This window comes from Cnephaeus nilssonii, assembly GCF_951640355.1.
Source record: "Cnephaeus nilssonii genome assembly, chromosome: 3".
Taxonomy (NCBI): Eukaryota; Metazoa; Chordata; class Mammalia; order Chiroptera; family Vespertilionidae; genus Cnephaeus; species Cnephaeus nilssonii.
In genome coordinates, this window is record NC_137074.1 from 7,219,862 (window position 1) to 7,243,532 (window position 23,671).

Consider the following 23,671-nt stretch of genomic DNA (forward strand, 5'->3'; position numbering starts at 1 on the left):
CCTTTTCCTACGTGCTCCCACCTCCTGCCCTCTGCCTGCATCCTTGGTGGCGCTGCCCACTCTGCAGGGACATGGTGGAGCCTCCTCTTCCTCCTCATCACGGCTTTGCCCCTGCTTGCCGAGGATGACAAGCTGGCGTGGGACCCGGGACCAGAGCCCAGCTGCTCGGGCATGGTCTCGGCTCAGCGTCTCTGATCATCAGTGTGGCTCTCGTCACGCCGCACTCTGACATTCTCCTTCGGTGCAGCTTTCCAACAGGTAAAGAACACGCTCTTGTACAGGTAGGAGCCCCTGTGCAGGCGGGATGGTACGAGGAGAAACTGCAGCCCATCGGGGGGTGGGAGAGGAGGCTGCACCCAGCGCTGCCTCTCAGGGGCCTCGTGTCTTTGCAGCTCCAGGAGCTCCTGCACCGACATGCCCTCCCTGTGAGACTCAGGCGGGCGGGCTCTCACTCCCAGGTCCCAGAGTCCCAGAGTCCCGCCCTGGAGCTTCCCCAGGACTAGCTCGCGCCCCCTCCCCAACTTCCCCAGGATTCTGCAGACATGGTCATCAAGTCCACAGAGACCCACAGGCCTCCTGCTCCCCAGGCTCCTCCTCCTGCCCCCGGCCCACGGCAGACACCAGCGGTTTATTCATTTATTCGTTTTTATCTCGATTCTGGGACCTTACGTGGGCTGTATTTCTGGTGGACAAGCCAGGATCCGGAATGCAAGTCAAGGACGCAGGGGACTCCTCCGGCTAATGTCATGGGCACCAAAGGGTTGGCTCCTGGAACCTGACCCTCGGGCCAGGCAGGAGGAAGGAGCATAAATTTAGGCAGAACCTCATTCTGTGAAAGGGAAGGAGAGCGAAAAAGCAGAATAGCATCAACCTAACAAATGAGCAGAAATGGAAGCCTCGAACAGTCTCCAAACTGGAAGTAGGATCCCACCACTTTCCCGCTGTAGTCCTTCCGCCTCCAGTGCATTCTCGGCCCAGAGCGGGACGCCCTGTTACAGCACGAGTAGGCCACTCTGCCCCGCGCAACTTCCTGCGTAGACTGCATCTGATGGGGGGAGGGCTGGTAGAGCTAAGTCCCTTCTGCGCCCCCCTTGGGGCCTGCCACTCTGTCACCTCTCTGACCTCACACCCCAACACAGTCCCTCCACTTCTCCCTCCTCCCCTCCAGCCACACTCACCTCCGGCATGAGGAACCTTGGCATGAGGCTGCGCCCTTTGCTAGAAGGTTCTTTCCTCCCACATACACCTCTCCTTGCTCCCCACATTCCACATTCTGTAGCCCCTCTCTGCATGACTCTTCTCTTTGCACTAATTATTATCCAACCGGCTACATGTCATGTTAATTAGCCCATCTGTCCACCTCCCAGGAAACGCTGGCTCCTCCAGGCCGGAGATTTGGTTTCTGTGTTCTTGCCCAGTGAGTGCCCAGCACCAGCACATGGTAAGGACAGTGTGGTGGCTGCAAGAGTCACTGCCGCTCCGTCGGGGACGGGTCGGGGCCAGGACTGCTATGTCATTGATTGACTATCCGTACAGCAGCCTAATCAGATACTTAGGGGAACGATTATTATTCTGCGTACAGAGTAAGCCAGCGGGGTGAGAGGCCTGTCCCACGGGGTGCCGCGTGCCCAGTCACAGACCCGCACCCTCCAGTCAGCGGGCAGCAGGCTCTGTGGCACCACACGCTAGAAGGAGGTGACTTGAGGGGGCTGGGTCAGATGACAAAAACACGTGGCGAATAAATAAGCACCAAGCTCATGAATGAGCCATCTGTCTGGCGGTGAGATTCCCACGCCAGGCAGCACACCAGCCCCACACATTAGTGGCCAGATTCGTCCCAATAGCATCAGAGCATTCAACAACAGAGTTCAACGTAATCACAGTTATCACTCCAGGGTTTAGGGGACACAGTATCACAATTGTGAGTCAAGTGACTAACTGTAATCACACACACACACACACACACACACACACAGACAGACACTTCAGAGGCCTCCTGGCTGCCCCCTCTCCCTTGTAAAGCAAGTCCCAGGGTGCCCAGGCTCTGAGCGGTCCCCTCACTGCACTGGAGTCGAGGGCAAGGCCACTGTCATTACTTGAGACCCTCACAGCGTGACACATACTGACTGTCTGTCCAAAGGCCGAGGAAGACGGTTCACCCGAAGATGATGATCCCGCCTTCCCCAGGGCTCCGGCCCGGCCAATGCTGCAGGCGGCCCTGGACCAGAAGTCTCCCAGGGACCGTGCACCAGCTGGGGCCGGGCGGCAGGGAAGGGAAAAGGCAGGGACCATGGCCGTGGTCAGCCTCGCTTGGGCAGGCCTGGAGGGAGAGTCCCCGGTGTGCACCAGGCACACTCTCCGTCGGCAAAGCCCAGACATTCAACAGATGGAGGCATGGCTGGGGACTCGCTCAGAAGGAAACAGTAGGCGCACTCACTCTCCAGCTGGGCGGGCACCCACTTCCCAAAGCAACAGGCGCCGAGACCAGTGGCCCCGCGGGCACCTCACGCCCACTGGGGAGCCCCGAGAGAACCAGGGAGCCGCGGAGGCAGTGCATGTGATCCGCGGGTCACATCTGCCTGAAATCCCTCCTTTCCCCCCCTGCTTGCTCCACGCTCCCTGGGACAGTTAGTGGGCGGCGGGGGGGGGGGGGGGGGGGGGGCGGGTGGAGGGGCAGAAAAGGGCTTAAACCAGCAGATGGCCGGTGGCTGGGTAATCCCTCGCTTTGGCTACATTAAGGACAGAAATAAAATTACCATTTCAGCTCCGGGGGCAGGGAGACGAGGCGGTCACTCCCAAGAACGTACAGAAAACTTAGGGGAAGGATGTGCCTGAATGAGAAGAACTTTCCTCGCCGCCGATTCAAACTGCATGGACAGGGGAAGGGGGGGCCTGGGGACACTTCCCGAGCGCTAAGTGGTGCTGGGTTTGGGTCATGACCACAAATGGCTTAGGGCCCTGTGCCAGCCAGGTGCTGGCTGGGGAGTGCCTGTCCACCTGGAGAGGGCGCTGTGTGCAGCTGTCAGCCTGGGGCGGCGGCCGGCCCTGCAGCCAGAGGGGGTCGCTAGCTGCGGGCACTCGTCCAGAGGGCACACGGAGATGGGCTGCCCGTTTGGCCCTGGCCCCGAGGCGGCTGGAGTCCAACGGAAGAGGAGAGCGTGCCTGAATGTGGGAAGGAAGGAGAGGGAGCGCAAACAAGGGAGAGGGAGAGGGAGAGGGAGAAGGGGACAGGGAGGAAGGAGAGGAGGAGTCGGAGGAGAGGAGGGGGAAGGGGCGAGGGGGAGGGGAGGGGGGAAGAGAGGGGAGGAGGCGGAGGGAGAAGAGGGGGAGGGGTGGGGAGGCGGAGGGAGGAAGAAGAGGAAGACCGGAGGAGGGAGGAGGAGAGCGGAGGGAGGAGGGAGGCAGGCAGGAGGGAGGCGGCGGCCGAGGGGAGGAGCGCGAGCCCAGACGCGCGAGCCGGCGGAGGCGGCGACGGAGCGGCCGGGTGCGCGGCCGCGCTCTGGTTGGCTGGTCCCCGCGCCCTCCGCCGCCCGCCCCCTCCTCCCTCCCACTCCCCGCCCTCCCCGCGGCGCTGGCGTCGAGAAAGTACAGTAAAAAGTCCAAGTGCAGCCGCGGGCGCAAGATGGGGTCCGGCTCCTCCAGCTACCGGCCCAAGGCCATCTACTTGGACATCGATGGACGCATTCAGAAGGTAGCGCCTCCCGCCTCCCCACCTCCCCGCCTCCCCACGCGGCCGCGGGCCCCTCCCGGCGCGCGCCCCCCCCCCCGGCCCTGCCAGCCCCCCGCGGCGGCCCCTGCCCGGGTGACAGCCCGGGGGTCGCGGCGCCGGCGGCGGCTGGGGGACCCTTCGTCCGTGCGTCCGAGCGTCCGTGCGTCCGAGCGTCCAGGGGTCCGGGCTGTGGTCTCCGACAACTTTGGCGGGGGCGGCAGGGCTCTTCGGTCCGGTTTCCCCACGAACTGGATCCCCGTGGGAGGGGGCGACCCGCGGGATGTTTTCCATCCCATGGGTAGAGCTTTCTTTGTAACAAATCTGACCAGGCTGAGTTTGTGCGTTCTGGGAGGCTGTACAGAAACCCACTTCGTTTCTGGCGGAACCACCCCCGGAGCCGGCGGAGCGGGCGGGCAGACCTGCGGGACCGGTCCGGTGCACGGAGGGTGAGGGTGCCGGTGGGCGCGATCCGCCAGCTGGGGACCGCGCGGCTTCCTGGCGGGTGGGAGCAGGTGGGGGGGAGGGTGCCGGGAAAGCAGGGAGTGCTCCCAACCTCTTGTCTGTGTCCCTGTCCCCATTTCCCTCAGGGGGTCAGCTGGGACCGCAGAGGGGGTGCCGGGGCTGCCCTCTCTCCTGGGCCCGCAGAGAGACGGTGGGCGCTGGACCAGCTCTGCCGCCTAGCTGCCCTCCAGACGTGCGGCGCCCCTCACCAACGGAGCCCCAGCGGACAGGCATCCAGAGCAGGCCGTTCGCGGGGGGGCCCCTCCTCTCCAAGCGCCTGGCGTGGGTCCAGAGAGCCCTGGCCCCTGCTTCTGATTGGCAGGGAGGGACAATAAGGGAGCTGCTCGGGGAGCTTTCTTAGCCCCACCTAGATTCCCGCCCCCCAGGGACATGCCCCGGTGAGGCCATCTTCCCACACCTCAGCCTTGCCCTTGTCCAGGGGCACCCCACCAGGAAACCACGGAGGAATGCCCGCCGGGCAGAGTAGGCGCCTGCTGGGGCTCAGGGCTCTGGTTCTCAGATGCACCTCCACCAGCTGATAGACTTGCCAACAAGCCACCTCGCTCTGCCCCTCCCCAGCTTGATCCTGGGGAAATGAGAAAGGCAGGCACCCTTCCCCTCCTCCCCCCACCCCATAACCCACTCTAACAGAATCCGACAACCAGGACAGGAAGCATCTTCAAGGGCAGGTGGTCACAAGCAGACACAGGACTAGACCCAAGTGCCCAGTGGCTGCACAGGAATTTATAACAGCCTCCACAAAGGAAGCAACGGCCCTCCACTGAATAGCCCCCTGCTCCAGTGTGCACACGCATCCACATACAGCATGGACGTGAAACCATGCGTGCACACGTGCACATAGACGCATGTGCCACATGCAAACATACACAAAAGCACATGCATACACACATAGGCAAACGTGCACACACAGATACAAGCACACACTTTTTCTGCCCCACCAAATAAAAGGTGTCAAACATCAGCGTTTTTTATCTTTTGAAAGAGGTGAGATGAGACGCCGCCACCAGGTCAGAAGTGACAGCTGCTTCCCAGGAACTTCCCCCAAAGCTCCCTGAGAAGCCTGACGAAGTGGGTGCGAGTGGAAGAGGTTCCCGAGGTCAGGAGGCGAGTACCCGGCCTGGCAGGCTCCTCCGCTCTGATTGTGGGGAGGATGGTTTTCCACAGGTGGCACGCCCAAGGTTGGGGCGACCTCCAGGAAGGCAGCCCTGTGGGCAGCTCGGGGAGACCTGGGGCACCTGCGTCGGGGAGGGAGGCTGTGGCCTTGGGAGGGGCCAGCGCTGATGTGTGCTGGCGCCGCCGCTTCTGCGATCTGGAGCAAGTCCCCCGGCGGCTCCGAGCCGGCCTGCCGCCCGTGAAGTGGGGTAGCATCTGCTTTATAGACGGCCAGGAGAAGTAAACAAATTCGTGTAAACAGCCGGGAGGCTGCCGGAACATGATGGCGCGGCGCACGCTCTCTGCCCAATAAACGTCCTTTAACTGACACAGTGAGGAGGAGGGCAGTGGTCTGTAAACCTCTGCCATCCCTGCAGTGCCTGTTACTCATTCTTGACCTTGCTCCGTGGCCTCTCCCCTTGCCGTTGTCACTGTTGGAGGCTCGGGGCTGGACTTGTAGCCTGGTTGAGAGCCAGATCGCTTGGGGTTTCCAAGCATGTGCTGGACACTGGCCACCTTTCACCCCACCCCCACCCCCCCTCTTGAACTCCACGCCAGCAGCTCTGTCCAGATTTCAAATGTCTCTCTCGGCTCAGGGCTCTTTCTGCAACACTTGGAGGGCTGAGCTTTCTTAAAGCCCCAAACACTGGATTAGTTCTGAAGTTCCCCGTATGCTGTCGGGTTCTGTCTCCCTTTTTATCCATCCCGTCCTGTGTGTGAAAGGTCAGGGACACAGACCTCGTGTTGCTTCCAAGGAGAGGATGTGGAGGGAGGAGAGAAGGCATGTGTGACGTTGTCGCGTATATATTGTGTTGCCCTGTCTGGTCATCTGCCCTTCGGCTCCTGCATTCCTTCCGCTCTCTGTCCCCTGAGTGATCCCACTGCTGACCATTCCATGGTCTCCCCAGCAGTGGCTCCCGCGGGTGTTGTCTGCTCCAGCACAGCTTCGGGTGGATGGCCACCGTGTCTGAAGAGAGTCCGGTGCTCAGCATCTCCACTTCCATGCCATGGCCCCGGGTTAGTCACTTAACCTCCACGCCACTGTTTCTTGAGGTCACGTGGGTACACTGTAGTGCTGCTTGTTGGGAGAGCCAAACAGGGCAAGGCCAATCACTTAGTCAATTAGCCAGATGAGTTTATTGAGCAGCTACTGTGTGCCGAGTGCTGGGGTCCAGGGTGAATGTGCCATTCATGACACTCAGTCCCACTGAGCAATGGCTCTCTCTATCCTGTGCCAAGCATTGGACCTGGGTCCTGTGACAGGGCACCCTGTGACAGACGGAAGGACACAGCAGGACCCGGCTGGTGGGAAGGGCTATGGTGCCAGCTGCGTGTGGGCCTGGTGAGTAGATTTTCTTCCTCTGAGAGGACCAGCTTTGTGGGGAAGGGGTCCTTTTCAGACCCAGCAACCTTAGGAAGACCCAGGGACTGCTGAATATCAGGGGTGCGGCCTCACACAGCCAGCAGCACCTCCACACTGTCCCCATCGCCTGCTCGGCCACTTGCCAAGGGGCACAGGTGGCCCTGGCACCTCCCGGCACCAGGTGAAGGAGGAGGGATTGGAGCCGAGTCCCCAAAATATGCAGAGCTGGGAACCCTGCCCCGAGGACTTCCCTCAAGGAGCGGATGCTCCTTACCTTTGTCCAGAGGGTTTGCTTGTATCTTTCCTCAGCTTCCCCTGGCCTGGGGGCCCTGGTCTGGCACCTGCTTCTTCCTCCCTCCCGTGGGTGTGGTCCCTGGGATGCACAGGGCGTGACAGGACAATGCACTTGGCATAGGCAGCCTGAGGGGCTCCTGCCTGTGGCAATCCAGGTGTGGGTTTGCTGACCTTCCGAATGAGGCAGAGTGGGTCCTTGGTGGGATCCCAGGCTGGCCTTGGGCTTGGGTTTGGTGAGAACATTCTCTGGGCAAGACTGACGGTCCTTAGCTCTTGGGCCTGTTGAACGGGACCACTCTGTGGTGCACTGCCCCGGCCTAGCGCCCTCACCACGCTCTCTGCGGGACCACCCTCAGCCACTCGGCTGCTGTTCTTGTCCCTGCCCTTACCTGCAGCTGGCACGCAGGTCTTCATGAGCAAACAGCCACTTGCAAACTTGTTTCTACTCTAAAACAGGAACCAAATGAGAAAAACTGAAAGGGAAGAGCAGAGCTCAAAAGTTGTTAAAATGTCAACAGAAGACAGTTTCTAGTTCATGACAACCCACCCCCAGCGCCTCCCCGCCCCCCCCCCCCCCCACACACACACACACCTGTGAATGCTCTCCCTTCCGGCTGGAGCCAAGCACCCCGTGTGCTCAGTCCGTGGGGCCTTCTCACAGTGCTTGTCTTTCACCCAGCCCGGCCTTCTTGCCACTTGAGACCCTAGATCCGTGGTCGGCAAACTGCGGCTCGCGAGCCACATGTGACTCTTTGGCCCCTTGAGTGTGGCTCTTCCACAAAATACCACGGCTTGGGCGAGTCTATTTTGAAGAAGTGGCGTTAGAAGAAGTTTAAGTTTAAAAAATGTGGCTCTCAAAAGAAATTTCAATCCTTGTACTGTTGATATTTGGCTCTGTTGACGAATGAGTTTGCCGACCACTGGGCTAGATCATGCCGCCTGGATTCCTCAGAAGCCAGCCTCCAGGGGACTGCAGGGCCCTGACCCACCCTGCCCTCCCTGGAGGTCTGGTTCTCTTCTGTGGCTGCGGCCCTCCTGCCTGCACGTGGAGCCCAGGCCTCTGCACGCCCTCCTGGCTGCCTCGCGGTCTAGCCGGAGGAATTCTGCTCCCCACTGCCTGTCGCTCCCTGAGCCCCTGCCCTGCCCTGCACCAGCCTCCTCTGCCTTTGTTTCTCGCCTTTGGCACAAACACAGCCGGCCCGTCTTCAGAGCCACCCCATCTTCTACTGGTCACAGGCACACCTGACCCGAGTCTTGTCCAGCGTGCTCACACGGTGGGACCTGGAGTCCCTCTCCAAGGCCCCGGCCCTGCCGGAACGTGCCTGTCCTGCCACCTGGTGAAGCCCAGGGGAAATTTCCTTTCACTTTAACACCTGCGCTCCTGCCTGGCCCATCACGCAGCACCCTTTCCCCGGACCGGCAGGATCCTGGCTCATTTGCACAGGGCCAGGCAGACCCAGGGAGTTCTGGGCTTCTGAGCACCTGTCTGTCACCTCCTTCCTGCAGGCAGACTCCCCTTGGCCATCGTCAGCAAAGTCCGTTTATCTTCCTTTGGATGTTTATAGCTTAAGATCTTTCAGAAGATACTGAAATGGTAACATAAGCTGATTGCATCCCGTGTGTGGGGGGGGGGGGGGGGAGGGTCGGTTTACAGAAAGGGGTGACCCCACTCCCGTTTGGATTTCCAGTGTAAAACAGAAGTGGGGCCATTTTGATTCCCAGCCCGACCCCAGCTTCCGATGACCCCTCTGTCTCCAGCTGCGTCAGAGCTGGGCCGTGAGAACTAACAATGCGTGTCTCGATGTCCCATCTCTTTCTCAACAAGCACATCAGCCGTTGAAGTGATCGGCCCGACTGCCTGCGGTGCCACAGCAGGCGCTGTCCGTAAAGAACTTTAGGAAAACGGTCTTCAGAGTCCAGCCCAGGACGCTGAGCAGTCAGGGAGCTGCGGCCTCCCTCCTCCCTCCCACGTGCCATGGTCTGAAGGCCGATTAAACCAGACACGTCCAACACCTGCGGGCCGGGAAGGGGATGGCTGGAGGCTTGAACCCCACTCATGTCACCAGGGTTGACAGATAATGACATGGGGACCTACGGCACCTCTCAGACTGAATGCAGCATGCCCTACCTCGGAGGGGCTGGGGCTGCTCTTGTCCGTCACACGGAGGGTGGAGGCCGTGGTGGCAGGACAGACTGCCCGGCTCTGCCGCTTGCCAGCTGGGAAGTCACTTTGCCCTCGGGAAAGTGGGTGCAGTGGTGGTGCCTTCCGAGGGGTGGCTGAAGATGGCACTAAGTAACGCCCATAAAGTGCTGGGCACTGGGGAGGCTCCGTACACCTGTCCCGTCCTCAGGCCTGCGCACAGTAGGGCCCCTCCCCAACCCTGGTAGCTCCCCTGCACCTGCCACTAAGAGACGCTGGAAGAAGCCACGGCAGGTGCTGTCTTGTCATTTGCTTTGTGCCCCTGTGAGGCCGCTGTGAATCTGAACCACAAAGAGGGAGACAGTGCCAAGGACCCCAAGACCCCGGTCCCACTACCCCAGGCACCTTTGTCTCCAGCTTGGCAGGGGCTGCTCCTATTGGAAATGGGGTACTTCACAGCCTCAGCCGAGGGGCCTCACCAGAGCCATGCGGGCTGAGGGGCTGCCTGGCCTCAGAAGCCTGCAGCACACACTCTGGTGTCAGCGAAGGAGACAAGGGCAGAGGGAAGGCACAGCAAGCACCTCAGACCACTCATGTGAACAGCATGCAAATGAGAGACACAGCAGGGGCGCCCAGGAGGCTGGCCTCAGTGCCGGGCCAGCAGGGGGCAGCAGGGACTGGCCAACACGTAGCCTTGGGTCACTGCAGGTTGGGTTCCTGCACCCCTGTTCTGGGTTTGCTGCCTGGGGGTGTAGCCAGGATCCCCCCCTCCCCGCCGTCTCTCCCACCACAATCGGCCCAAGCTGAACCATCTCCATTCGGTCACCCACTCCCCGACTGCGGGTGGCTCAGCAGGCAGTGTCCCTGGGGGCTGGGGGAGGTCTTTGGCAGCTAAGAGAGTCGCCAGAGGACGGAGGCACCTCAGGGGTCCATCTTGCCAAGACAGCAGCAGCCCACCAGCTGGTCCTGCCCCGGGAAGGAATTCCTCTTGCTCCCCATTCTCCCCCTCAGCCAGACAGGCAGTGCGAGGAGAGCGGTCCCCCTGGAGGTGTTTGTGGGGACAGACACGCCCGGGCCCGGCATTGCTCCTAGCCCTCAGAGCAGAAGCTCCAGCCGAGGGTGGCACGCAGCCAGTGCAGTTTGCAGGTCAGTGGCTCAGTGGAAAGGGGTTCCCAGCCTCTTGCTCAGCTCGCCGAGCTGAGTCCTCCTGCCTCTGTGGCTGGGGATCTGCATTCCCAAGGTTCTGAATCTTTGTGAGAGAGAAAATATTCTAATTTAACGCAGGAGCATAGAAGTGTGCGCATCTCCTGGGCGCCTAGGCTCGGGGTCCTGCGGTGGGCCAGCTGCTGTGGAGACGGCGTCAAACATTTCAAACTCAAAATACGTCTTGAGTTCACGGTGTGGGTTATTGGCCTCGACCCCTTCCCCGCCAGTCCCCCGCCATGTAGTTACCACGCAGTCCCAAAGCTGATCACCTGACCTGAGCATTTGCCCAGAACGGAAACTCACAGCCCCCCGCTGAAAACTTGGTCTGAACACAAGTAAAGAAGAGCCAGACCTTGTATTCAATTGGCTTTAGATTCCCTAACTTTTCTTTCATTTTAAAAAAATTGTAGAAAATTACACACAACATAAAACTTTACCATCTTAACCATGTCTGATGCACAGCTCAGTGGCATTGAGCCCATTCACATTGTCCATTTCCAGAACTCCCCATCTTCCCAGTCCGAAACTCTGTCCCCCGTAAACACTAACACCCACCCCCCGCCCAGCCCTGGCACCCACTGTCTACTTTCTGTCTCTATGGGTTTGGCTGCTCTAGAACCTCATGTAAGTGGAATCACACAGTATTTATCTTTTGTGAGTGGCTTATTTCACTTAGCGTAATGTCCTCAAGGTTCCTCCATGTTGGGATATGTCATTGGAATGTCCTTCCATTTTAAGTCTGAATTGTATCCCATTGCTTGTATATGCACATTCTGTTTATCCATTCATCCATCATGAATCTGCCTGATTTTTAAAAAATATATTTATTGATTTTTAGAGAGAGAGAGAAACATCAGTGCGGTAGCGAAACATTAATCGGCTGCCTCCTACTAGTACATGCCCCCAACTGGGGATCGAGCCCAAAACCTGGCATAAGGCCCTGACCCGGAATCGAACCGGCAACCTTTCGGTGCACAGGACGACGCCCAACCAACTGCACCACACCAGCCAGGGCCTGCCTGATGTTTCTAAACCTCCATCACCCCCATGCTTATTTCCTTGGTTTGCAAACCCAGGCCATTGCAATGGTGTATTACTGTGCCTTGTGAAAAACTTGGTTCCCTGAAACCCTCCCCATTTCCTGGTCATAGCTGTTCCTCCAGGAGGCTTATGTGTGGTGTGGTCTGTGTATGTTTCAGGCGGGGGGAGGAGTGAACAGATGCTTTTCAGATTCACTTGCCCTCAGTCCATTTCCCAGCAGCATGATGTCAGGGCCGAGAGCACGGATTCCGGGGCAAGCTTGTCTGCGATGGACCCCGGGAGTGTGTGTGCAGGTTACTTACGTACTTCGGTGTCTCCACCTGTGAAGTGGGTTGTTGTGATTAAAGGCATGAATGCGCATCAAGTCTAAAACCCGGCTGGCACACAATGAGTGCTGCATCAAGTCGTGGTTACTGTTATTTTTTTATTTTTTTATTTTTTATTTTTTATGTTGTGGATTCAAGGCGGCCGGATCTCCATGTCTGGTTTGGGGAACCTCGCCCAGACCCCTGGCCTCATGCTCCGGGGCTGGCGGGTGGCCCGGGGGCATCAGCGGTGGTTCCAGCAGAGGGACGCGGGTCCAGGCGCGCTCCATGGAACAAAGGGCCAGCCAGCCCCGGGGTGCTTCCAGCTCAATGATACCATGTGACTGTGTTTCCCAGGCTAACCCCAAATCCGCCCTCCTTCCCCATCCTTCCCCCGAAGAGAGGACCACAAATGCCTTTCATTTCTCCTCCGACCTCGGAGGTGCAGCTCCCTCAGGGCTGCGATGGGGAGGGAGGACAGGAGGGAGGGAAGCAGCGAGGGAGGGAGGTGACCACTCCGCGCAGGCACGGTGCCAGGCTTCAGGCTCATTGGCTTCTCGGGAGGGGGTGGTAGTGATGCCCGCAGCGCTTGATAATGTGACAGGTGAAGTCAGCGCTGCCGCTAGAACAGGCTGTTTGGAGAGTGCTCGCCTGGTCGCTGTCCATCACAGCCCGGGAGCACGCTGAGGCTTTGTCACCTGGTGGCTGGCCGTGCCTCCCTCGCAGGTCCTCGGGCCCTCAGGGGCCCCCCTCGTGCAGCCTGGGAGAGCTGCTCAGCCCTGGGGGGTGGAGGGGAGCTTTGGGGAGACAAAGTCTGAGCCCACCGTACAGTGGCTGGAGTTGGCAGGACTCGTCACAGTCGAGCCCTCCTTGGTTTAGCCCAGAACACTGGTGTCAGGGCAACGGCCACCCTGCCTCCTCCCGGCACCACCGCCGAACGGCAGGTGTAGTGACCGGGGCGCCGTCTCTCCAGGTGGGATTCGTCCATCCCGGGGCCAGTCGCACACACAGCGCTGATTTATTTTGTAAGCAGAGCCGTGAACAGAGCTTCAGGCTGTCTTTATCACCACCGCTTCTGCCTTTAGGGTTAAAAAGAAAAAACTTTTACAGCCTTACCGATAACCAAACAGGAGGCAGCGCATTGGGCATGATCATGTAGAGATCGCCAACCATCTCTCCACCGGGAATTTACGTGTGAGAGGACAGCTCACCGGGAGGGAGCATCCTTCCTGGTTACTGACGGCTGACTGCAGCTGGGTGTGTCTGGAGACTCATCTGTCACCAGTCTGTCACACGTCTGTTGATCCCACCGTTTCCAAAGTGCTGTGGAGAACAGCCGCCAAAATGTTTTCGCTCCGGGTCCTGCTCCACACGGGGAGAGGTTCCAATATGAGTGGTGGTTAGAGGTTCAAAATCCATGGTCAGGAGTACTCTGGATTCTCTCACTGAAGCGTCTTATGCAAGTCTAGACTGTCTTGCTGCCGCAATTAATAACAACATCCAAGGCTTAGGACACATACAAGCGCTGAGAAACGTGACTCCAGAGGTGGCCGGTGATTGCGTGGCCATTTGGAGTCCTTAGGACTTCAGCCGCCCCCCTGAGCCGCCGGAATGTGCAGCCGTGGTCCCGACACGTGTTTGAGTCCCATTTTCCGGGTGGTGTTTTGAAGGTTGAGCCCCAAACAGCAGAGGTGGGAGGTGGCATCTGTGCCCTCCTGGCAAGGACAGCCCGGAATATTCCAAGAAGCGAGGGTCAGGAGAGGACTCCCGCGGCAGCATGATCGATGGGGAAGTGGAGGGGCGGTGAGTCGCCTCTGCACATATTTCTGAAACTGCTGGGTGGCACCGCGCTGAAAAGGTGACTGCGAAGGGCCATGGCCTCGGGGAGCTGAGAGGACACGTTGGTGCAGGGGATGCGTGGATGGCGAGGAACTGGGACAGGCACCTGGTGGGTGGGGCAGGCAGAGGGCTCTGCTCAGAGTCAGACCTGCCTCTCCCAGGCGCCGAAAGTGTTAACCCTTATAATCACCACCTATTCTAAGGGGTTCCCATGAACGAGCCGGGACGGTGTGGGCTGAGTGTGCCAGGGACACAGGCTGATGTTCTGAGCTACGGACACGTCAAGACCTCCTTACACCCGGCCACCGTAACATATGGCTGGGAAAGTGACAAGAGTGCCAAGTTCTGCACCCCACTTTTCCCAGCCAGTTTTTCACCCAGCATCTCCCCTTCAGGCCTTTCCCAAAAGCCCAGGCCTCTCCAGGGACTGGGGGTCCCCAGTTTCCTGGTGTTGGTGCTGGAGTAGCCGGGGCCACTGCCGGATGCCTGCTCCTGGGAGGCTCCGCGTCCCGCTGGGTCTTCTGATTCAGTCTCAGCCTCTGCGATGGGCCCACTGCGCATCCTCCGGTGATAGATCACGCCGCTCTGAGAAGACAGCCGGGGTTCGGGTCAGGTCCAGACCCCAGCGGGGCCCCTCGAGCCGCCTCCAGCTCCCACCTGCCCCTATGAAGTGCCAGGCTTGGCCTCTGGGAGGAAGAGCCAGGGGGTTAACAGCTTTCAGCCAACTGCTGTGATCTCCAGGCATCAGACTAAGCAGCGAGCCCGAGAGCGATTCTGTGGTTCAGTGCGGAAGGTGGCATGGGCAACAGTGAGCGACACGCTGTGTGACACGGGTGCTGCGTGACGTGGCTGTGGCAACTGTTCGATGCTGGTCTCAGGGTGGCCCGGAGGACCCTGACGGGACAACAGGAAAGCCCAGCGGCATTGAGCAGAAGCCCGACCTCCGGGGAGCCTGCCAGGAGGAGGCTCACAGGTCTGCAGCCGGCTGGTGCGGGCCAGCCCCTGCCGGCACAGGAAGCAGGACGGGCGCCGAGTGACTCCAGCCACCACAGCAGCAGGCCTGAGCCAAGTTGGACCAGCGCGGGGGCCCCGACGCCCACGTTCCGAGACATTTCTTTTCTGGCAGCAAAACCATGCTCAGTTTTTCTAATGAAACTTCAGGCAACGGAAAGGAGAGGAGGAGGCAAGGGAGAGAGGAAGGAAGCCTTCTCCCCGTTGCAGATGGGAGCTCTTTGGGCTCCTCCGGTCCACGTGGCCGTCCTCCACTGCCTCCGATTGCGTTCACTCGGCCGCTGTGCTCAGGGAGCCTGTGTGAGGCCTCGGGGTCCATCTCGATGGTGCTTGTGACCAGGACAGCCGAGCTCTCTGGGTCTAAGTTGGGTTTTGGGTCCCGATTTCACACGGTTCCTTCTCCATCTATTCTCCCTTGCCTGACCATTGTTCTCACGTCTGCAGTTCTCCCATCCCGCCTTGAGACAGGGCTGCAGGGCTGCTTGTTGGGAGAGGGCTCCCCATGGAGGGTCCCTGGGGGCGGGCTGCAGCCCCAGATCCTTCCCAGCATCTCCTCCTCTACCCTTGCCCTCCTCGGGGGTGCCAAGGAGCCCTGACCCCAGGGACAGGTCACATGGACCACACTGGAGTCCTGAGACCAGAGGAGAAGTGGGCAGAGCAGGGCTCGGGCTCGGTGAGGGGACATACAAGGATGGTGCATCCGCAGTTGCCTCTTCCTTGAACCTGAGCTCAAGGAGTAAAGCAAATTGAAACCAGGGAGACACCTTCCGACCGTCCCCCCATACCACAGTCCTCTGAGCTCCAACTCAGCACACTTCTCATTCTCTCAGCTCCCCGATTTCTGCATTTTCAGTCCCCTGTGATCCATTATTTATGACAGTGGAGCTTGGCCTCAGACACCAGACATGAAAAAAATAACAAACAAAGCAGCCCAGAAAGCTGACAGGAGCAGTGATCGGATCAGCCGTGACAAATGGGTTCTGTGCACAGGAGGCCCGAGACCTCTGCAGACGAGGGCGTGGGGGATGGAGAGCCAGAGCTGGAGGGGGTGCCGATGGCCTGGGAGCTGCGTCCTGCTAAAGGACATCCTCCACCAGGACAGGGATTCCCCACAAGTTCCTAGACGGTCCCCTCCGGCCTCCCCACCTCCCAGCTCCCACCCAGGCCCACATCAGCTAATACTGGGGCCGGGGTGGGGCTCTTCTCAGAGTCAGACCTGCCTCTTCTCAGACTCTGGACCTGATCCTCGGCCTTCCGTGTCTCCTCTCTCCATCTTCCCCTGACCCCTCCTGAAGTTTGGGCCCAATCCCATATACACTCGATGCCTCACACAGCTTAAGGACTCATTGCCTGCGAAGAAGATCCCAGCCATCTGTGTGTGTGGTCACCCCTCCCTCCGCCTCCCTGGCGATGGGTGAGTTCATTGAGGGCCCACCTGGATAATCTGGGATCATCTCATCTCAAGAGCCTTAATCTCATCACACCAGCGGACACTTTGGGGATCACAGGTGATAGTCACAGGTTCCTGGGGGTAGACGTGTGTATCTTTAGGAGGTGGGGCATTACTCAGGGGCTACAGGGCTCTTAACCACTGGATTGTAAACCCATTTCCAGCCTCAGTTCACACCACACTTCCTCAGCCCCAGAGGCCCTGCAATCCAGGCTCATAAAGCCACTGCACCCCAACCCGGCAGGATCGTTGGTCTGGAGTGTGGGTGGGAAGAATGAGGAGACCATATCTTCCCCTCTCCTCCTGCTTTATGCCACCCTCTCCTCGTGGCCCCCTCATCCCTCAGGGCCCACCCTCTTTCACAGCATCTGTCACACCCACTTTTAATTTCCTGTGGGTTTTTGACATCACTGCCTCCCATGGCTGCCGGCTGCGTGTTACAAGCGGGATCTTAGATAACTCTCTTCTCCCCACCAAATTTTGCTGTACATTGTGATTATATTAACTCATGTTAAGCAAATGTGCCTCTCCTATCCTTTCACCTAACAGACATTTATTGAGGCCCTCCTAGGTGCTGGACCCCAGAGAAGGTACATGATAAAGACATGAATCTTGGGAGGCAATGGTATGCTTCAGAACATGAACCTCAAAACCCAACCCCACCACCACCACCTTGGTTGCTTATCCAGCTGCCCTGAAATCAGCAAACTGAGGTTTGCATCCATCAGTGCTACATGCTAGTTGTATGATCTTGGGCCTCAGTTTACACATCTATAAAATGGGGATAGTATCCTTCTAGCAGACATTTGTATGGTGCTCGCCACATACCAGATACCTTTGTAAGTATTTTATAGAGGCCACTAGTATCTTCCCTACGTTGCAGTTTAGGGAAGTATGGGATGAAGAGCGTAAGGAATTTGCCCACAATCTGGAGTCCGTGAGAGGCAGAGCTGGAGTTGAGCCAGGAGCTGGCTCCAGGCTCCTCAGCACCATGTGGCCAGGCCTCTCAATGGAGAAAGGAGCCTACCCATGGGATGTGATGGTCATTCAAGCATCTCGGGCTCAGGGCAGAAACTGCCCCCTGGGAGCTCACAGCATCTTGAAGCAGGCAGAACTGGCCTTATCCCCGCCTTGAAGATGAAAATCTGAGACGCAGAGATATGAAGAGATTCATCGAGGGCCACACTGTTTGTCGAGAAAGAGCCAGAGTGGCCAGATTATTATGACCACCTGATGTTTGTAGGCAAATTAGCCGTACACTGCATCGTATGGGATACGGAAGCCGAAGGCCTGTTCAAACACCTTTGCTGTCTGCAGTTACCAAGATAAAACGTCTCCAATTCACACAGGAACACAAGGATCGGACAGTCGAGCATTGGAAAAAAGTCATGTGGTCCGATGAATCACTTTTCCAGTTGCATCATGCAGATGGCAGAGTAAGAATTTCGCGGAAACATCATGAAAGCATGCACCCCACATGCATGAGTACAACCCCTCAAGCTGGTGGGGGCAGTGTTATGGTTTGGGGCATGTTTTCCTGGCATGATTTGGGCCCTTTAATTCGTGTGGAACAACGTCTGAATACCATACCTAAGTATCGTTGCTGATCAAGTTCATCCTATCATGTTGATGGCGTATCCCAATGGAGATGGCTTCTTCCAACAAGACAATGCACCATGCCACGGTGCTCGTATTGTGCAGGAGTGGTTTCAAGAACATGAGGGAGACTTGACCTTGCTTAGGTGGCCCCCACAATGACCAGATCTCAATCCAATTGAGCATTTGTGGGATGAAGTTAAAAGAGCCATCAGGCAGCTGGTTCCACAACCATCAAATCTCACAGAACTGGACAGTGCTATTCATCAGGCATGGTGTCAGATTCCTCGCATCACCTTTCAACATCTCGTGGAGTCAATGCCAAGAAGAATCGCCCCAGTATTGAAGGCAAAAGGTGGCCCAACCAAGTACTGATGGGGTGGCCATAATAATCCGGCCACTCAGTATATATATATTTATACCCAAAAAATGTATACACACACTTTGAATAATTATAAGGGCAGTGTTTATTAAAATACATTTCATTTTCAAAATTGAGCTCTCAGCTTTTAAAGTATGCATACATTTTGGGGGGCACCCTGTGTATATATATGACAACCTGAGAAGATAAGGGAAAGTGTTCATTTTCTTCCCATGTGATAATCTCACTGTGGCCATCTTAAACTGAAAGAGACGTTCTACTTTAAAGATCCACGCTGAAATATGTACGGATGATAGAATAGGATGTCTAGAACGAGCTTTAAAATAACCCCAGCAGGGAGAAGTTGGAGTGCAGGCGAAGCAGGATGGGTCTCGTGGTGACAGCCGCGGAAGCTGGGACGTGGGGAGGGAGGCTTTATTGAGCCACATCTTCTGCTTTTGTACCTGTTTGAGCATTTCCATTATGCAAAACACCTTTTTAAGAGACTGGATGTCATGTGTCTGCTCATGGTAATAAGTGTTAGTTTCTGTTACTATTTTATATTCTTTTCAAATGCGATGACCAGAAGCCTACCTTCTAAATTGGAAAGGGAAATAAGGCCTAATAGAGATTTTATTTTAGCAAACAAAAAGCAGCAATTGCCTGCCTGCTGGTTAACTGCAGTCCATTCTGATGGTGATGTTATTGTTGAGCGTTCTGAAAATAAGGGGCATCGTGAAATGAGCAACTTTACAACATAATTAGAGATGAATTGCAGGTATACATGGATGGACGGAGGGAGGGAGAGAAGGAAGGAGGGCGAGGTGCATAGACAGACCATGCAGCCTCTTTTCCGTGAACATGTATTTATTTATTGAGGAGTAAAATGTGGGGTTTTGGTCTTGGTCTCTTTTTAGCTTGTTTGTTTTGTACAGGAAACCTTTGGAATTCTCAAGTGCTGAAAAGGCGCTGGAACGTCCCTGTTTGCTCCCCCAGAGGCAGAAAAGTTGGGAATGCACATTGGGTTGCAGTTTGGCTGTTCCATGGGCTGCGCGGGCTGGGTTCTAACTCCTAGAGCTGGAGCGTGAGGTCCCGGAGCCACACTGGTGTGCTTCGAGGGCAGGCAAAGCCTTACAGAAGCTTGTATGAAAGCGTAATTGGTTATAAAAGCTATAAAAAGTGATCGCGGTCTGATAGACAAAAGGGATTTGAATGGGTTTGTTTTCCTTGGGGAGGGGGCTCTAAATCAATAGTGGCTCCAAGTGTGTGACTGGAGATACCCATCATTTGAGAACAAGGCAAACAGAGAATGCACACACCATTAAGGGACAGTGACGGGCAGAGAGGCCAGCGACCACCTCTGCTTCCCACGCAGACCTGCGCGGACGCTCTGACCTCCGCACAGCCCACGTCTCTGGGCTTGGAGCCCGGTGGCCGAGTGTGCATCCCGGGCCACAGGGACGAGGCCAGGCCAGCTGCTTCTCTCTCCGTGGCTCCGAGTCCTCCTCTTGGATGGGATGATGATGACACCAAGCCTGGGCTGTCCCTCTGGCCAGGGTGACCCTGGGGACGTGAACCAGCGGGAACGGCACTCGCTCTGGCCAACCCAGGGCCCACCCGTCACCGAGCCAGCTCAGAGCAGCCACTGACCGAGGCCGCTCTGCTGACCGTCCTCATGGCCGGCCCCACTCTGCCCTGAGGCCCAGAGTCAGTGCAGTGTTTTGAGCAGTTTTAGCAACTGAACTGTTTACTTCTCATACAGTTTTACATGAGGTTCTAATATATGAAACGGACGTGAACGGTGACATCTCAGTACCCATTCAGTCTACCAAGTCAAATCTAGAGCACCCACCAGAGAATTAAAGGGAGCACAGAGGGTCCTTGTGTGGGGATGGGGGGTTCAGGATGGCAGCCGTGGGCTCACGTTGGCCTCAGCAGCAGTTCGTTTTGCTGGCGCCCCAAACGCTGCCTGAGGTGGACATGGCCAGACCTGGATGCCCGGGCAGTGCGGCTCGCCAGCCAGCAGGCGTCTATGAGACAGTCGGGTCTCAGGACTGCAGTTGTGCCTCCTGGGGGGACCTGACCCCAAAATACCATGTCCCTCCTCAGGGTGGTCAACCAGAACACACCCACTGTGGAGGTCTGGGGCATGGCTCCCCCACCAGAGCCAGACTCAGCCCACCTCCTGCGTGGACCCTGCCCAGGCCCCCTACCGCCCCCTCGGAAGGAGGCTCGGGCCTGCACCCCCTGCTGGTCACCAATGGGGTCTTAAGAACACATGGATCTGAGGGCCATGCGGACAAGGTCTGCAGTTGAGAAATTCTTGAATAGGACCCTTTACCTCTATGGGGAGGGAGGCCCGGCTGCTGCTGAAGCTCAGGACCCAGAGTGGCTGTGGGGGTGGGGCATTGTCTCCCCACCCCCTTCTCCCTCTGCGTGTCCTCAGGTTCGCGTGCTCTTGTTCCGTTGCTCGGCCTGCCCACCTGCGGCCAGCACAGAGCCAGGGAGCCTTCTCCCCGTTCCATCCCAGGAGGCGCCCGGCTCTGTCTTTGCTCTCAGTCTGGTGCTCTGCTCCATCCATGTCGGCTCTGCCCCGTCCCACTCATTCCCTCTGGGTGCCTCCCTCTCACAGCCCACCTCCCCGAACTCCTAGCTGAATGCCATTTACATCCTGGTTTTTGTCCCCTGGTTCACTGTCGTTTAATTTTCTCAGCCTCTTGGCTTAACGCCAAGGAGTATTCTGTCCAAAGAAAAATGGTAAAGACTGTTTTCTCTCAGGAGAGTTTTATATAATGCAGCGCAGCAGCTATCAGGAGGGAGCGTTCGGGAGCTAGTTATCAGTTCCTAAGCTCCGCTGCTAGAACGAGATAACTTCTTTCCTGGTTACAAAAGCCCTGCATGGACCCAGCCGGTGGATAGAGCATCGGCCTGTGGAACAAAGGGTCCCGGGTTCAATCCCGGTCAAGGGTACGTACCTAGGTTGCAATCTCCTCGGGCCCTGGCCCTGTTCGGAGGCAACCAATCGATGTGTTTCTCTCACATCGATGTTTCTGTCTGTCTTTCCCTCTCTCTTCCACTCTCCCTAAAATCCAATGGAAAAAATATCGTTGGGTGAGGATTAACAAAACAAAACAAAACAAAAAAACAACCCTGCCTATTCATTGTAAAATATTTGAAAAATGCAGAGCAGTATAAAAAGAAAATGAAATGCCCATCATCATACCACATAGAGCAGACCGCTAACATATCTCCCACTGGTGTTTCTCCTATGAGTGCGCACGTGTGTGCGTCTTTCTTTCACCTAATTTTTTATCCTGATCATTTTCGCTCAGCATCCCATCAGCAGCGTTTCTAATATAGCATTAAGTAGTCTTCAAAAACATGATTTCAATGCCTATGTAATGTGCCATGATGGAGACTGACTCAAATGTAATCATTTCATCGTTTAGGAGATGCTTAGCTTAATTCCATGTAATAAGGAAGACAAGAGGAACATCCCCCCGCCGAGCATCTTCGCCGGCTGAGTGGCATCACAGGGCGGTGGTTTGGGTGTAAACCTGGGAGGTGACTGGCTCACCCTGAAGATTCGCTGATTCATAAAAACACCCAGAACGGCGCCTGACACTTAATGAACTCTTTTATTACTTTGCTGTTATTATTTCCTTACGAGCAGTTCCTAGAAATGGGATTCTAGGTCAAAGAGACAAAGTATTGCCAAACCACTTTCCCCCAGGGCGCTGTTTATGCACGTTCCTCTGAGGGCGTCCCCCTGCCAGCCCAGACAGCGTCGTCGTGCGGTCTCCTTAGTTCAAACAGGCTCTCGGGGCTAATTGCAGATTCACGTCCAGTTGTAAGAAAGACTATGGAGAGCTCTGTGCGCCCTTCGCTCGGCTTCCCCCAGCGGTGACGTCTTGCAGAATCTCAGTACAGTGTCCCCCCCAGGATTCTGACAGTGACACCCACATGTCACTCTCACTTCCCCGTGAGTTGTGCTCGTTGGCGTGTGTGTGTGTGTTCGGTTCTATACCAGGCCGTCCCACGTGTGGGTTCTCACATCTCCCACCACAGGCAGGGTTCAGAACTCTTCCAGCCCCTTTACAACCACAGCCAGCCCCTTCCCCACCCAGCCGCCCTCGCCCCTACTTCCCGACGGACACGACTCTGCTCTCCATTTCTATAATTTCGTCGTTTCTAGAGTGCCATATAAATGGAATCCTACAACGTGTAACCTTCTGGGATTGGCTTCTATTCACTCAGCTTAAATCTCTTGAGACCCATGGGGGCTGTCGTGCGGATCAGTGACTCGCTCTCATTGCTGGGCAGCGTCACAGGGTGTGCACAGACCACACTGTAATGTTCACCCGTGGAAGGACGTCTAGGTTGCCTCCAGATTTTAGCGATTCACCCCTTTTTCCCTAGGGCCAATTTGATTAAATAACTCCATTTCTTGGAGGCCAGTGTGGCAATTTCTAGATGTCGGTATCCTTATTTGGGTTGGGTGGAGATGTCTGTGTCACACTCATAATGAATCAACGTCGTTATCAAGTTAGGAGAGTAAATAAAACTGTGACGGGGTGTTAGGCAGAGATTTAAGGTGCTGGGGTGGGGGGGCAGCGAGATCAACAGCCAATGTGAAGAGACTGAGGAGGGGCCAGCAGGGAGTGTGGCTGGCAGAGGCGCCAGTTCTGATTGATGGAGGAAGGGGGAACGGAGCTCAAGCACGCCCATAGGAAGTTCCCTCCCTCCCCCCCCCACAACCCCACCCCCCCCCTACCCCCCGCCCCTTGTCTTCCCTGCTCCTTTAGGACCCAGCATCACAAGGTCTCGCAGTCTCACCTCCACCTGTAGCAGTTTAAAACCCCTTGGGGGAGAGACTGGAGGAACTCTAAGGTGGGAAATGTTGCTCTAGAGTCCTTCCTCCAGCTTCGAAGGCGCGCTGTGGAAACAGTTGCTAAGGCAGTTTCACAGTCGGTGATGGCAGCCCCAGCGAGACCGTGAACGTGAGGGCACGTTCTACAACCACCAGCCCCCACGCGTGGCTTACCTGACCCCGTCTTTCATGGCTTTGAAAGGTAACACCGGTGTTCTCTGTGGTTTTGAAAGGCCACCAACGCCTCGCCAGCTTGGTGAGACCGTCTCCGGGGTGGAAAAGCTCATATCCGGCTTCCCAGCGAAGATCCCGGGACCCCGGTTCCTCCGGCCCCCGCCCTGCCCGGCCCCACAAACTGAACTTCCCTCCTGTGGTCGTGGCGGCCTCTGTCTTTCCCAGCCTGCAAAGCTCACCCCAAACCTAAATTGCTGTAGGGTTGTCTTGTTTGCCCCGGGTTGGGAGCATTTCATAACGTAGCCCCACAATTATCCGCGGGAGAAACCCGCAATTTCTGGTGGTCGCTGACTTCCTGCCAATCCAAACTAGAGCGGACAACCAACAAGGACGTTTTCAGCAGCTGCAAGGAATTTCTATTCAAACAGAAACAGGAGACTAGACCAGGGTCTTCCCCCATCCCGTGTGGAAGATGTGGAAGAACGTGCGAGCGGGGCGCTGGGAGGAGGGCATGGCTGCCCTCACTGTTCAGCCCCCTGCTGCTGTCATTACCCTCCTGCCGGCATCTCCTTGCTCAGAAGGAATAACTTCTTCGGCCAACGGTGTGTGGGCTGGATAGATCTGGAATGATGAGGATA

General features: G+C 57.0%; 1 protein-coding gene across 1 annotated transcript in view; it reads left to right on the forward strand.

The window, feature by feature from the left end:
- The first annotated feature begins 3,534 nt into the window (after positions 1-3,534).
- Positions 3,535-23,671, forward strand: part of PDE9A (phosphodiesterase 9A) — an 89,016-nt gene continuing 68,879 nt past the window's right edge. Inside the window, exon 1 of the mRNA XM_079766659.1 lies at positions 3,535-3,691. Coding sequence (XP_079622785.1) covers positions 3,623-3,691 — 69 coding nt within the window. The 5' untranslated portion in view covers positions 3,535-3,622. The remainder of the gene's footprint in view (positions 3,692-23,671) is intronic.